Source organism: Odocoileus virginianus, unplaced genomic scaffold (genome assembly GCF_023699985.2).
Source record: "Odocoileus virginianus isolate 20LAN1187 ecotype Illinois unplaced genomic scaffold, Ovbor_1.2 Unplaced_Scaffold_14, whole genome shotgun sequence".
NCBI lineage: Eukaryota > Metazoa > Chordata > Mammalia > Artiodactyla > Cervidae > Odocoileus > Odocoileus virginianus.
In genome coordinates, this window is record NW_027224276.1 from 1,704,347 (window position 1) to 1,719,214 (window position 14,868).

A 14,868-nucleotide genomic window follows, 5' to 3' on the forward strand; every position below is an offset into this window, starting at 1 on the left:
AAAGGGAGACATGGAACTGGCCCCTCTCCAGGCAAGATGCCAGCCCCAGCTCTTGGACAATCCTGGCTTATGTGTATTCAATGCCACATTCAGAGCCTTCCTCACCCTACAGGATAGTCCCTCCTTCTCAAGAGAAGGAATACCTGAGATTTAAAAGAGCACAAGTTTGGAGATTTGGCTCAAACCTTCTGAACATGAACAACAGCACCAGGCCAGAGATATCATCATGTCTAAGTGGAGATGCTTCATCCACATCAGCTTATTGTCGACCGTTCTCCTGGAACTGCTATACCAGGTCCTTCTGGGCCCTCCTCATCAAGCACAAAGGTTGGTTCTGGGGGGTGATGGAACAGAGCTCTTGGATTTTCAAGGAAATTAACTCCTTGAGGGCAAGAGGGGGTGGTTATTTAGTCTGCTTTCTCAGTCCTAGGAATCTAGAGCCCAGGGAAGAGTTAACTATTTTCTGAGCACATGTCAGTTGCTGCACCAGGGATTTTAGCATTATTATTTAATTGAGTCCTTACAGCTTCCTTGTGAGCTAATTTCTACTATTATCCCTGTCACATAGAGAGGAAACTGAGGCTCAGTTTCTGAGATTAAGTACAGGAAGTGGCAAAACCAGAATTTGATTCTAGGTCCATCTGGTCACAAATGCCCTCACTTCCCACTGCCCCACATTGAGAATGAACTAGATATGTGGGTAGATGGAGGGATAGCAGCTTCAGAAAAGGTTAGGAAGGAGATCGATATGTTACTTACTGTGTGACCTCAGGTGCTAGGTCCAGTTAACATATCTGTACAATATGAACAAAAATATTATGTAGCCCACAGAGCCAAGATGAGACTTAAGTAAGATCATGGGTGCCAAATGCTTATCTTGCTTTCAGTGCCTGATTGCACTTATCAGGTGCAACTCTTATTTTTCTCTCTGTCTCTTTTGGCCAAGCCTTGCTACAGACTTATTTGCAGATTGAACTTCTGTGCAGAGTACGTCATGCGAAATGCCAGGCTGGATGAAGCACAAGTTGGAATCAAGATTGCCGGAGAAATATCAGCAACCCCAGATATGTAGATGACATCCTAATGGCATAAAGTGAGGAGGAACAAAAGAACCTCCTGAGGAAGGTGTACGAGGAGAGTGAAAATGCTGGCTTTAAGTTCAACATTCAAAAAACTAAGATCATGCATCCAGTCCCATCACTTCATAGCAAATAGATGGGGGGAAAAATGGAAACAGTGACAGACTTTATTTTCTTGGGCTCCAAAATCACTGTGGACAGTGACTGCAGCCATGAAATTAAAAGATGCTTCCTCCTTGGAAGAAAAGCTATGACAAACTTAGACAGCATATTAAAAAGCAGAAACATCACTTTGCCAACAAAAGTCCATCTAGTCAAAGCTATGGTTTTTCCAGTAGTCATGTACAGATGTGAGAGTTGGACCATAAAGAAGCTGAGAACCAAAAGAATTGATGCTTTCAAATTGTGGTGCTGAAGAAGACTCTTGAGAGTCCCTTGGACAGCAAGGAGATCAAACCAGTCAATCCTAAAGGAAATCAACCCTGAATATTCATTGGAAGGACTGATGCTGAAGCTGAAGCTCCAATACTTTAGCCACCTGATGTGAAGAGCTGACTCATTGGAAAAGACCCTGATGTTGGGAAAGATTGAGGGCAGGAGGAGAAGGGGGTGACAGAGGATGAGATGGTTGGATGGCATCATCGACTCAATGGACATGAGTTTGAGCAAACTCTGGGAGATAGTGAAGGACATGGAAGCCTGGTGTGCTGCAGTCCATGGGGTTGCAAAGATTTGGACACGACTGAGTGACTGAACAACAACAATGCAACATGCAGGATATTAGTTTTCTAACCAGGGATTGAACCTGCACCCCCTGCAGTGGAAGTGCAGAGTCTTAACTACTGGACAGCCAGGGAAGTACCCAGGTGCAATTCTTTACACCTGAGTTCCTAAAAAGGGAATTGAGAAAGGAAGTGTTAGTTGCTCAGTTGTGTCCAACTCTTTGCTACCCCATGAACAGTAGCTTGCCAGGCTCCTCTGTCCATGAGATTTCCCAGGCAAGAATACTGGAGTAGGTTGCCATTTTCTTCTCCAGGGGATCTTCCTGACCCAGGGATTGAAGGGTCTCCTGCATTGCAGGCAGATTCTTTACCATCTGAGCCACCAGGGAAGACTTTTAAAAAGGGAGAATAGATTTAGTGATATAGAGATAGACATGTATATCAGTGTCTTGTATAGAGTAGAGCTCAATGAATGACAGCCACTATGTTATATTCTAAAGCCTTGCTACTCAAAGTAAAATTCATGGAGAAGGAGCATCAACATCACCTGGGAGTTTGTTACAAAGTCAAAATCTCAGTCTCCACTCTGGACTGGCTAAATCAGAATCCGCATTTTAAAAAGATACAAGAAATTCATGTGCACATTACAGTTGGAGAAGAACTTGTCCTTTGATTTGTGATCTTCTGTGAGTCTTCGGTTCTGAGACTTCTTAAAGCTCACTCAAATATTAGGCAGGTCCACAAAATGAATGACAGAGTGTGTTTTCTCTCTTCTCTGGGCCTCAGTTTCTAAACCTGTACCTTCAGGCTTGTCCAGGAGCCCTGGGCCAAGGATAGAGTCTACCTAACCCAGCTTCCTGTTTTCCCTCCGCTATTGATGAAAAGCTATTCCATGCATTCTAACATGGTTTACCACTATGCCCACAGCTTGGTCACCTCTGTTCAGGCCCCATGCCAAGGCCCATGAAGCCATCTTTGACATGGATCTGCCTCACTTTGTTTTTATCTCCATTTTTACCATGTAAATCTGCTTCCAAAATCACTGTTTTATTCATATGTGCAAACATTTATTCATTCTTTTGTTCATTCTTTCAGCAAGCATAATGATATAGAGCATGCACTCTTGAGTTTGAATCCTGGTTCTGCCAGCTATGAAACTCAGGACAAGTGATGTCACTTATCAGCATCTAATTTTACATATCCATAAAATGGGGATAAGATTGAACCCACTTGCGAGGATTAAATTAACTAATATATAAGAAAATATATGGTAAAATTAGTGGCAGGCAGATAATATGTCATTGATAGTACTTGTTTGATTATTTTTTGAACCAAACACTTCTTGAGGCTGACTGTGTGACTTACACTGGGCTTGGTATTATGGAAAGAGGAAGATTAATTGCAGTGGTCCTACTTCCAAAGAGTTCACAATCTAATGGGGGAAATAAAAATGAAAACAGATAATTTTGATAAAGTATGCTGGGAAGAAAGAGAAGCAAGAATGTGGAATAGTAGGAATGGTGAGGCCAACCAGGAGACAATGGTCAGTTTCCCCGACCCATACCAATGACAAAAATGATTTTGAAACATGAGCTGTCATCAGGAAAACAGGGTGAGGGCAGGGCTGGGGAATCCAGGCGAAAGGATCACGGGAACAAATGTTTCCTCATTAGGGGATCTGGAAGGCCTTCAGTGTCACTGGAGTGTAGGGCACAAGCAGTGGTTGAGCATAGTCAAAAACGAGACTGGAGAGGTAAGGAAGAACTATGTGCTAGAGAGCAGCCGAGTACCTGGCACTTACTTGATGGTCTCCAAACCATCTTATCTGTTTGCAGACCCATCAGAAAAAAACTTGACCATGTACTTCCCAAGTATATATTATTTATTAATTTATATCATCTATAAATATACTACTCAGCAAATAGATTTATCTTGAAGCATACAAAAATATAAGGAGCTCGGAACAACATCCACATAAGAGCTGCTGAGGGCTAGAGCAGTGCAGTGAGCTGGGATTTGAGAAATCATAAGGAGGTAGAAACAACCTGGTGCATACATGTGGGGAGTGAGTAAGTAAACATAGAGGGTGCCCACCTGATTCCAGCTTGTCTGACCTGGTAGATGACAGTGCCTTCTTTGAGATGGTAAATGTGAGAGGAGGGGCAAATAAGAAGCTTACTGAGGCCTCACTGGCTTATAAAATACCTTAATATGAATTAGAAAATGGCTCCTGGCTTGTAACTCAGATTTAGCAGATGAGTGAGTTCAGCACAGGCATAGATTTGGCTCTTGCTCAGACCCCTTCATGAGAGGTGGGCTTTGTGCATAAAGAATCTATAAGCCTCTATCAACAGCAGCCCTAGGGCTTGAGTTTTGTCATCAGGAACCTCCTGGCCTTGGTGGACAGATGACACTCCCCTAAAGAGAGGAAAGGTTGGAGGAGGTAGGCAGTGTGCACCTGCCTAGGGAGTTTATGGGAAAAGTGCTGAGGTATTAAAGAGGGCTTCCTGGAAGCATGATTTCCAAATAGGTAAGATTGGAAGGAACCAGGATCACTGTACATGGATAATTCAGGAAAATCATAGGCAAAAAAGATGGCATGGTTTTGGCATATGAGAACTAACCAGGGAGGTTGATGATCAAATGATGCAAGAGCTAAGCAGTCAGACAGAATGTGTATTTTTGCTCTACTAGAAAAATAAAAACAAAAAAACTCCAAAATATTTTTTTTAATTAAGCAAAGCAGGCTGGAGGAAATGCTCTTGGGCAGACTGCATGGAAAGTATGCTTGCTGGAGGCAGCACACACACAGAGGTTCCAGTGTGCTGCTGCCTGGACTATCTCCACCCTACACCCCCACAATCCACCAGGAGACCTTGGGGCAATGCCAGCTCAGCCCACCCCCGCATGAGCCTAGCCACAGCAATAGTCTGTTTCAGCTGCCTAGAAACACTTCCTGCCTGAGTGGTCTCTTCTGCAGGTTGCAAATGCTCCTCAAGTGTTCCTAGAAACTGCTGCTTTGGCCAAATAAGTTCATTCCACCCCAACCACTTCCTGGTATGTGTGCATTAGTTTCTCCGTTTGTAAAATAGAGGCTGTTGTTCATGCCTCTTACAGAATTACAGTAATATTTTTAAGACACTGAACTATCTATCACTCCTCAAAAACCAGGTCTGACCCATCCCCACTTCAAGATTTATCTAGGACTCCCATTCTCCATATCAAGTCGTCACTGCCATATGAGCTCATTGATTCTGGTGTTCAAAGCTCTTTATTATCTAAGCCTACCCAACCACTCCAGACTTCTCTCCATAACTCCTTTCCCTACCTCTCTGCTCCATCCAAATCTAACAACTTTTTATTCCCTAAAACATGATCCCTGTATTTTCTGGCTGTTTGTGGGGAATGCCCATTCCAGAAATAATTGTTGAATGCCTGCTATATGCCAGGTAGCATTTCAGGCACTGGGGATACAGCAATTAATGGGTGTCTTTTCCCCACTTCCGCCTTCCTCCCGCCAGCAGGATATGGCTTATTTAAGAATTGGCATCTTCCAGTAAAGTTATGTTCAAGTGAGATTTCTCTAAATCAAATCCTGTTTTCTAACTGAGTTCTATTCTGCTGGCAGAAATCTATTGTCTTCCTTCAGGGTTTCCTCTCAGCCTCCAAAAGAGCTTAACCAAGGACAGAATAGGTTTGGCTATTGAATACTGAGGAATCAATGCCATATAAATAAGTTTAATCTAAAGCATGGGGGAGGGGTTGAGTGTGAGGAGTTATTTGAAGAGCAAGAGGTATTGTGTATGGAATATTACTCAGCCATTAAAAAGAATACATTTGAATCAGTTCTAATGAGGTGGATGAAACTGGAGCCTATTATACAGAGTGAAGTAAGCCAGAAAGAAAAACACCAATACAGTATACTAATGCATATATATGGAATTTAGAAAGATGGTAATGATAACCCTGTATGTGAGACAGCAAGAGAGACACAGATGTATTGAACAGTCTTTTGGACTCTGTGGGAGAGGGCGAGGGTGGGATGATATGGGAGAATGGCATTGAAACATGTAAATTATCATATGTGAAACGAATCACCAGTCCAGGTTCGATGCATGATACAGGATGCTCGGGGCTGGTGCATTGGGATGACCCAGAGGGATAGATAGGATGGGGAGGGAGTTGGGATGGGGGTTCAGGGTGAGGAACACATGTACATCCATGGCAGATTCAAGTCAATGTATGGCAAAACCAATACAATGTTGTAAAGTAAAATAAATAAATAATTTAAATTAAAAAAAAGAGATATTGTGTATAAATTGAAACCTCATTTCGTAAAACAAATCATTAGCCTTTTATTGTTTTATTGTACATTCAGATTGTCACAAACATAGTTTTGTTCTGGGTAAATTGCCTGTAATAAAATTTCTTTGGCAGAATATTTAAAGGGGTGAATGAGAGAGAAAGACAGTTTTAAAAGTAGGTGAATACTCACTGTGGGCAAGGGACTTAGTTGAACTAGAAGTCTGGTCAGTTTTGCTGGGGCCAGAGAGGAGGTGGCAAATCTAGATCATCTAACAGCTCCCCTCACGTTCATGAGATCCATTCTCTGGACCAGTACCAGCTGGTGTTGAGCTTGAGGTCTGGCCAGTGGGTGAAAAGGCTGAGTGCAGAGGTTACAGTGCTGGAAAAGACAAGCATTGGATATGTTCATGTACCACCTCTGAGGACAACTTGCATGTGCACCAACACCACACAAGGGTGGGGGCAGCACTATGGGTCAACCGTAATAGAGGCCTTTCCTGAAGAGGAACCTGCCCCTTTTGCATCTGCTTACCTCTGATACTACTTCTATCCTAGATTCCTTTCCCAGTCAAGGAGTAGAGGGCATGTTTGAAGTTGAAGATAGTTTGGTTACAAATTTGGTCTCATCTGAACCAACTGTGTGAAATCATTAAGTGCAATATATCCCACACTGGTGATTTCCCTCCAAAATTGTAAAAAGTAGGGAAGGGGTTACTGGATTGGCTCCATGAAATGATATATTAACAATGCTAGGAGATTCAGAACGCACACTTACTTTCTTCCGGAATTACGACTGAGAATGGGAGGCAATGGGATGACAGTGTGAAGGACGGGCTGCCCCAGAGGATATCTCAAGCCCTATAGGCTGGAGAAACACCGAGGCTTCCAGCCTTGCTTCAAACTTCATCTCGAGGCGTTTGAAGGCCACACTGGCTACAGCAGAATCGCTATATGAGCTGTCCAAATATGGATTCCTGGGCCTCACCCTCCTGGAGTCTGTGTGAGCAGGTTGGGAGGGGCCCAGGAATCTATCTTTATAACCCATTTGTGAGTGAGCTTGATGTCCAATCATATTGGAGAACCAGTGATCTGGGCTATAGGCCTCCTCTGAGGGATGAGTGGACAAGCACAGAAAAATCATCCATGTTATGTGGTCACTCTCACTAAACTGTTTAGCTTCGAAGGTCCAACCTAATTTGACCCTGCTCATCCAGACAGGCAGCATGGAATGCGGAGTGGGAAGACACAGACACAGACCTGGGTTCAAATCCCAGCTTTGACCTTCTGTGAAGGTGAGGCAGCAGGCAAATCACTCACTGGCTCTCCTTCACTTTTCCCATGTGCACAATGAGCATGCACAATCTATGGCCCAGGACCACTGTGAGAATTTGAGAAAATTCCTCCCCACAAATCACTGGTACACAGTAATGAAGAACTGATGATAATTGTAAGCCATAGCATTATCAAGCACTTACTAAGATCCAAGTATGGTTCCAAATGCTTTACATAAATGATCTCACTGAATTTGCACCAACTTTATCTATGAAAGAGGAGCTATTATCCTTCCCATGCTACAGATGAGGAGTCTGAGGTGTAGAGAGTGTGAATAACTTGTCCAGGGGCCCGCAGGCAGCAACTGAGTCCTTGGAGCCTGCACTCTTAAACCCTAAGCCATAAATGGCAGCTGCCTCCTCCACCCCTTCTCCTTAAGGGTTAAAACAGAGGGGAGAGCCAATCCTGTGGAGATCAAACAGAACAAAGACCTCTGAAAGGAAGGAAGCCAAGGGAATGTATGTAAGCAGGCGCCTCAGAGAGTATGGGGGCTCAGTTTGCCCCTAAGCTTCCTGACAGCTGTAGCAGGAAAGGGGGTGGGGAGCAGAATTCCCTAGTTTCCATGTTCCGCGGGGGGGGGGGGGGGGGGGGTGGGGGGGAAGGGGCGGGGGGGCGGGCGGGAAAGAAGGCACAGAGGCATGTCTAAATGGACATTTGTCTTGGACTGAAATTCCAGAGGAGTTGATCTTCTGGCCCTCTCAGCAAACATCCGGGACCAGAAATTCATCTGTGATTTCACGAGGTGCTAAAAGGCTTCTTCACACACGTGATTCTGTGAGAGTCAAAAGGCAGAGGGGGAAAAAAACACATGAAAGTCTATCTAGAAGAGAACCTTGCTAGACTGTTAGTTCCCACAGCAGTAAGGGATGTTGGGGGAGACAGAGGCCCTGTCTGTGTATCTGTCTCTCTCTGCAACACACATCCCAGGGTCTCTCTGGGAGGAGATCCAGGCTCATGAGGACATGACACTCCTCCAGAGCCTGGGCTCCAGGATGGATGGCAAATGAGCCAGGATGAAGTTGTGAGTGATAGCCAGACTGCCAGAGCCTGGGAGCTGAGTGGGGGCTGGGTCTGTCAGGCTGGGCTTGCTTGGAAGAGGCAGAGTAGAGGGAGCTGATTATAGGTTTGGGAGAAGCATGTGGTATTTGGGCAGGTGGGGTGGGGGCATTGCAGGCAAAAGGAGCAGCAGGTGGTGCAGAGCTCACTTCTCACCCTCCCTGGATATTGCCCCTTTTGATGTCCCTTTACTTGGCTTTCTGCCTGGTGAACTCTTCATACCACCACCCATGCAGGTGAGGCTGACTCGCCCCCATCCACCAGGATTGAGAGGGGAGAGACCTGGGTCCGAATTACCTTCTGTCCAACACTTCAAGACAAGTCTGCCTTCTCCAGCTCAGGGATCATGGCCAACGTTGTGGTCCAGTATGATGTAGCACTGGAGGATATCACAGGAGACGTGCACGTGAGAGGGCCAGCAGAGTGGAAAGTGGGCTCAGGAGTCAGACAGTCCTGGGAAAACCGGCGCTGGCCTCCACGAGGTACTTGTTTGTTTCTCCCTGGGGATCAGTGAGGACTAGTGCACACAGACAAGATGGTGTGTAGCAACACATGACTTCACAGCGGGGAGGCACATGTGCCCCAAAGGCTTAGCGACCTGGAACTTGAATTCAATAAATTGAACTGAACTCCAGGTAAACACACTCCTAAGTGAAGCAAGCCATAGCCCACTCCTAACCAGTCCTTTGAGGAAGGGAAATATTGGCCAGTGATTAGTCTCTCATACTCTCTGCAGCTCTGATACTCTCGTGTTCTCTTGGGCTTTCTGGATGTCTCTACATTTTAAAAAGCCTTTTAGCCTCACTTGAGCCATTTGCCTAAACTGGGAGCCCTTAAATTCTGAGCTCACGCACTCACAAAAAAAATGCCGAGGTCCCATCCTCTTCCAGAGGAGTAGAGGCTGATCCGGGACCCTTGTCTTGACAACAATTGTGTGGCAGCCTGAGATGTCTGGTCCCAGTCTGCTTGTTCCACAGCACCTCTCACTGCCTCCAGCACACAAACCATCCTGCAGCTGCCCCACACCATGACACACCACACATCATTGTCCCAAAGCACCTGAACCTGCCAAACATCTGTGCCTGAGTATGTATTCCAACTACCTGCCACCTTGGGAATGTCTTCCCCTTCCCTTCTCCACTGGGGAGTGTCCTCCTCATCCTTGAAGACCGTGCTTCAGGGCCACCTCCATGGTGACCCCGCCTCACTTACAATTCCTCTCTCTAGTCTGGGCTAATATAGTGCTTTGGTTACACCTCTCCTCATACATTTCCTCATTCATTCATTCATATGTGGACTCACCCCCACCAAGTAGGAAACCACCTCTAGCCCCATCCAGAGTCTAGCCTGCACTGACTCTGGGAAATCAGGGTAAATTGGATGCAGCCCCTGGTCTCTCTTTGGAATGTCCCATCCTGAGGTAGCCAGATACATAGAGTTGGAGCCATCATAAAATGTGCTAAGTGCTGTGTATAAACCTGTAATGGGTTATGTATGGATACTGCTGAGGAGGGTTTCACGGGAGACTTCCTGATGAAGCTGGCCTTTAGGTCAGCATAGGAAAACTAACCAGAGTTTACCTTGGCCTGGGCTGACAGGGTGAAGGGAATGCCATGCGGAGAGAGGGGAATAGCATGTGCAGAGGCATAGAAGTGTGACAGAGGCCTGTTATATAGGGGAAAAAATGGAATTTGCCCTCTCAGAATAGGAACTGAGGGTGTCATGCTAGTAGAAAGCACCAGAGCCGTAACATGGTATTCTGGGGTGTGAGTGTGTGTGTGTGTGTGTACATGCATATGCGTGTAAATTGAGGTGTTTGTCTGCTTTTTCATTCTTTACTCCTCCCAGCATTGCCTTGAGTAAAGTTGTGGATAGGACAGATGCAACCAGGCATTATAGTACAACTGATACTCCTTATAGAGTCAGCAAAGAGAGGACCACAAGTTGACTATGGCTCAGATCATGAACTCCTTATTGCATAATTCAGACATAAATTGATAAAAGTAGGGAAAAACCACTAGATCATTCAGGTATGACCTAAATCAAATCCCTTATGATTATACAGTGGAAGTGACAAACAGATTCAAGTGATTAGATCTGATAGACAGAGTGCCTGAAGAACTATGGACAGAGGTTCACTGACATTGTACAAGAGGCAGTGATCAAGGCCATCCCCAAGGAAAAGAAATGCAAAAAGGCAAAATGGTTGTCTGAGGAGGCCTTACAAATAGCTGAGAAAAGAAGAGAAGCTAAAGGCAAAAGAGAAAAGGAAAGGTATACCCATCTGAATGCAGAGTTCCAAAGATAGCAAGGAGATATAAGAAAGCCTTCCTCAGTGATCAATGCAAAGAAATAGCAGAAGCAATGGAATGGGAAAGACTGGAGATCTCTTCAAGAAAATTAGAGATACCACGGGAACATTTCATGCAAAGATGGGCACAATAAAGGACAGAAACAGTATGGACCTAACAGAAGGAGAAGATATTAAGAAGAGGTGGCAAGAATACACAGAAGAACTATAAAAAAAGATCTTCATGACTCAGATAATCACGATGGTATGATCACTCACTTAGAGCCAGACATCCTGGAATGTGAAGTCAAGTGGGCCTTAGGAAGCATCACTATGAACAAACCTAGTGGAGGTGATGGACTTGCAATTGAGCTATTTCAAATCCTAAAAGATGATGCTGTGCAAGTGCTGCACTCAATATGCCAACAAACTTGGAAAACACAACAGTGGCCACAGGACTGGCAAAGATCAGTCTTCATTCCATTCCCAAAGAAAGGCAATGCCAAAGAATGCTCAAACTACTTCACAATTGCACTCATCTCACACGCTAGCAATGTAATGCTCAAAATTCTGCAAGCGAGGCTTCAAAAGCATGTGAACTGAGGACTTTCAGATGTTCAAGATGGAAAAGGTGTTCAAACTTCCAGATGTACAGCTGCCTTTAGAAAAGGCAGAGGAACCAGAGATCCAATTGCCAACATCCCCTGGATGATAGAAAAAGCAAGAGACCTCCAGTAAAACATCTACTTTTGCTTTATTGACTACTCCAAAACCTTTGACTGTGTGGATCACAACAAACTGTGGAAAATCTTTAAAGAGATGGGAATACCAGGCTGCCTTAGCTGCCTCCTGAGAAATCTGTACACAGCTCAAGAAGCAACAGTGAGAACTAGACATGGAGCAATGGACTGGTTCCAACTGGGGAAAGGAGTATGCCAAGGCTGTATATTGTCACCCTGTTTATTTAACTTATATGCAGAGTACATCATGTGAAATGCCAGGCTGGATGAAGCACAAGCTGGAATCAAGATTGCTGGGAGAAATATCAATAACCTCAGATATGCAGATGACACCACCCTTATGGCAGAAAGCAAAGAGGAACTAAAGAGCCTCTTGATGAAAGTGAAAGAGGAGAGTGAAAAAGCTGGCTTAAAACTCAACATTCAAAAAAAAAAAAAACTCAACATTCAGAAAACTAAGATCATGGCATCCAGTCCCATTGTTCATGGCAAATAGATGGGGAAACAATGGAAACCCTGACAGACTTTTTTTCTTGGGCTCCAAAATCACGGCAGATGGTGACTGCAGCCATGAAATTAAAAGATGCTTGCTCCTTGGAAGAAAAGCTATGACCAACCTAAATGGCATATTAAAAAGCAGAGATACTACTTTGCCAACAAAGGTCCATCTAATCAAAGCTATGGTTTTTCCAGCAGTCATGTATAGATGTGAGAGTTGGACCATAAAGAAAGCTGAGCACTGAAGAATTGATGGTCTTGAACTGTGGTGTTGGAGAAGATTCTTGAGAGTCCCTTTGACTGCAAGGAGATCAAATCAGTCAATCATACAAGAAATCAGTTCTGAATAACATTGGTGCTGAAGCTGAAGTTCCAATACTTTGGCCACCTGATGGGAAGAACTGACTCATTGGAAAATACCCTGATGCTGGGAAAGATTGGAAGACAGGGGGAGAAGGGGATGACAGAGGATGAGATGATCGAATGGCACCACTGGCTTGATGCACATGAGTTTGAGCAAGCTCTAGGAGTTGGCATTGGAGAGGTAAGCCTGGCATATCGCAGTCCATGGGGTCGCAAAGAGGCAGACATGACTGAGCGACTGAACTGAACTGATACTCCCATCCAGTGTGTGCTCTGATTCCTGCATCCCCCAAACAAGAACCCTTCAATCCACCTACCTACCATTTTATTTGCGTATGCCTACCTTTCAAAGCCCAACACCCTCACTCCATGAACACCTAATCTGTTATGCCCACGACTGCCTTGGTTGGGAAACCTGAATTGAATCACACTGATCTTATTTACCATCTCCAGGTGAAACAGAGACATGCAAGAATGACACAAGATTAGAAGTGCTTTGTCAATGAATCTTAATTATGATGGAAGCCATTGTGAGGGGTGAGGAGGTCAGAGAGTGCTCCCTGGAGGAAGTAAAGACATACTATGGTCTTAAAGAATTCAAAGACATGTGCCAGGTTGGGAAGGATGCTCTCAGAGCAAAGGCAGTCTAGTAAACTGAGGGCTGAATGATACAAAGAATGGAGGTTGGAAAAATCCAGGGATGTGAAGGGAACTACAAGAGGATTGGAGCTCCTGAAACGTTGATTTGAGGCTCATGATATGTTCAGAGGTGAGCCTGAAGGCCATGAGTGGTGCAGGGGCTTTTTAAGGAATATAAAATTTATGTTGAACATGCCCAGGGAGCGAGCCATGGGAGGGAGTGGTACTATGAGGTTTGTGTTTAGAAACACCAGACCATGCAGCTGCTGCAAAGATGTGTGGAGGGAAGGGACCTCAATAGAAGCAGGGAAATCAGAGGGAAAGAAGTCCTAAATTGTGGTTTTATTAGTTTGGGACAGTGAGGAAGGGTGGACCTGAGACGTATCCAGCAGATCAAACCAGCATGAACTTGTGGCTGAATAGATGAGAAGAGTGAGGGACACAGGAGGATTCAGGGTGACACTCAGGTTTGTATGTGGACTGAACATGTGCACGATGGTGCCTCTAAGTGACACACACACACAAGGACGGGATGGGAGGAAGGTAATGAATTTGTTTGGGCAGCATACACCTGAGGCTTCAGCCATCCAAGGGAATGGGTCCAGTGGTGAGTGGGTATGAATTTGTGGAGGGGGACGAGTGAAGAGCATTGGACTGGAGAAGGACTTGTCGGGTCAGCAATGGAGATTCATGGGTTGAATCCAAAAGAGCTAGGGAGGGGACCCAGGCAGAATGTCTAGAGCCATAAGAGCAGATCTAGGATGGCAGTTGCTAAAGCAGAGCTTCGCAGTCTAGCAGCTATTGACCTCCACAACCCTTGGGATATCCAGCCCCACCAACTGACATCGGGCTGTTCAGGATTCTAAATGCCCACCACTTCCCCCACTGTGCTACACAAATGTAATCATTTTCTTTGCCTGCCACGACTGACAAATATTAGGCAACACTACTAATGGAACACAGGAAGAACATGGAGCTGAAGAAAGACTGAATCCTATGGGCCTGAGAGCCTGGAGGAGAATAAGGAGCTTTTGTCATCTCTGAATCCCAGGGGACAAGGTTCTTCTAAGGACCAGAAGTGATTGTCAATTGTGAACTCCATCAGGGAGGTGCAGTCTGAGGAGAACTGAAGTACATCCAGTGAGTTTTGAAACCAACTAGTCATTGCTGCCTTTGGTGAGAGAAGGGTCAGTGGTGAGGGTGGGACCTAGGCTCCAGTAGGTAGCCGAGTAAACTGGAGATGAGACGACCATTACAGCTGTGAGTTCATTACCTCGACATGCTACCAGGAAGAAAGAAGCTGGTTTGAAGTTTGGGTGGGATCGGGATGAATGGAGGTTGTCTCAGTGGGTGGAAAAGACAGCAACATTTTTAAATTCTAAAGTAGACCCAGTCAGGTGCATGGGTAGGGTGTGACAGTAGGAGCCTGGCTCCTGTTAGGTCCTGGAGGATGCGCATGCACGGGGTCAGGGGAGGATTGTTTGTCTTTCAGTAGAGGGATGAGGCATAAAGGCACGTGGACTTTGTGCAAGAGTGGAGCGGGCAGCCCAAGGGACATGGCCTGGTGCCCTTAGTGTTCTCCTGTGGAGGGAAGGGAGACGGTTCCTGAGAAGAGTGTGGCATGATAGCTGAAGGGAGTGTGAGAGGTAATGCCGCTGGTTTCTAAGATGTGAGGTGTGGCACCACCAGTGACCCTGGGTGCATGGTGAGATGGGATGTGATTTTCCCAGATGCTCTCACCTACACAGGTATGGGAAGAACATGGAAAGACAGCTGGACTCTGCCTGTTGCTTGGGCATTTGCAGGATGTTTGACTCAGGCCTTGGGGGACTGTTCTAGTATGC

At 45.3% G+C, this 14,868-nt stretch overlaps 1 protein-coding gene across 1 annotated transcript in view; it reads left to right on the top strand.

The window, feature by feature from the left end:
- Window positions 1-8,840: 8,840 nt before the first annotated feature.
- The window catches only part of LOC110150226 (trophinin-like), a 42,637-nt gene continuing 36,609 nt past the window's right edge, over window positions 8,841-14,868 (top strand). Inside the window, 1 exon segment of the mRNA XM_070462805.1 lies at window positions 8,841-8,976. Coding sequence (XP_070318906.1) covers window positions 8,841-8,976 — 136 coding nt within the window.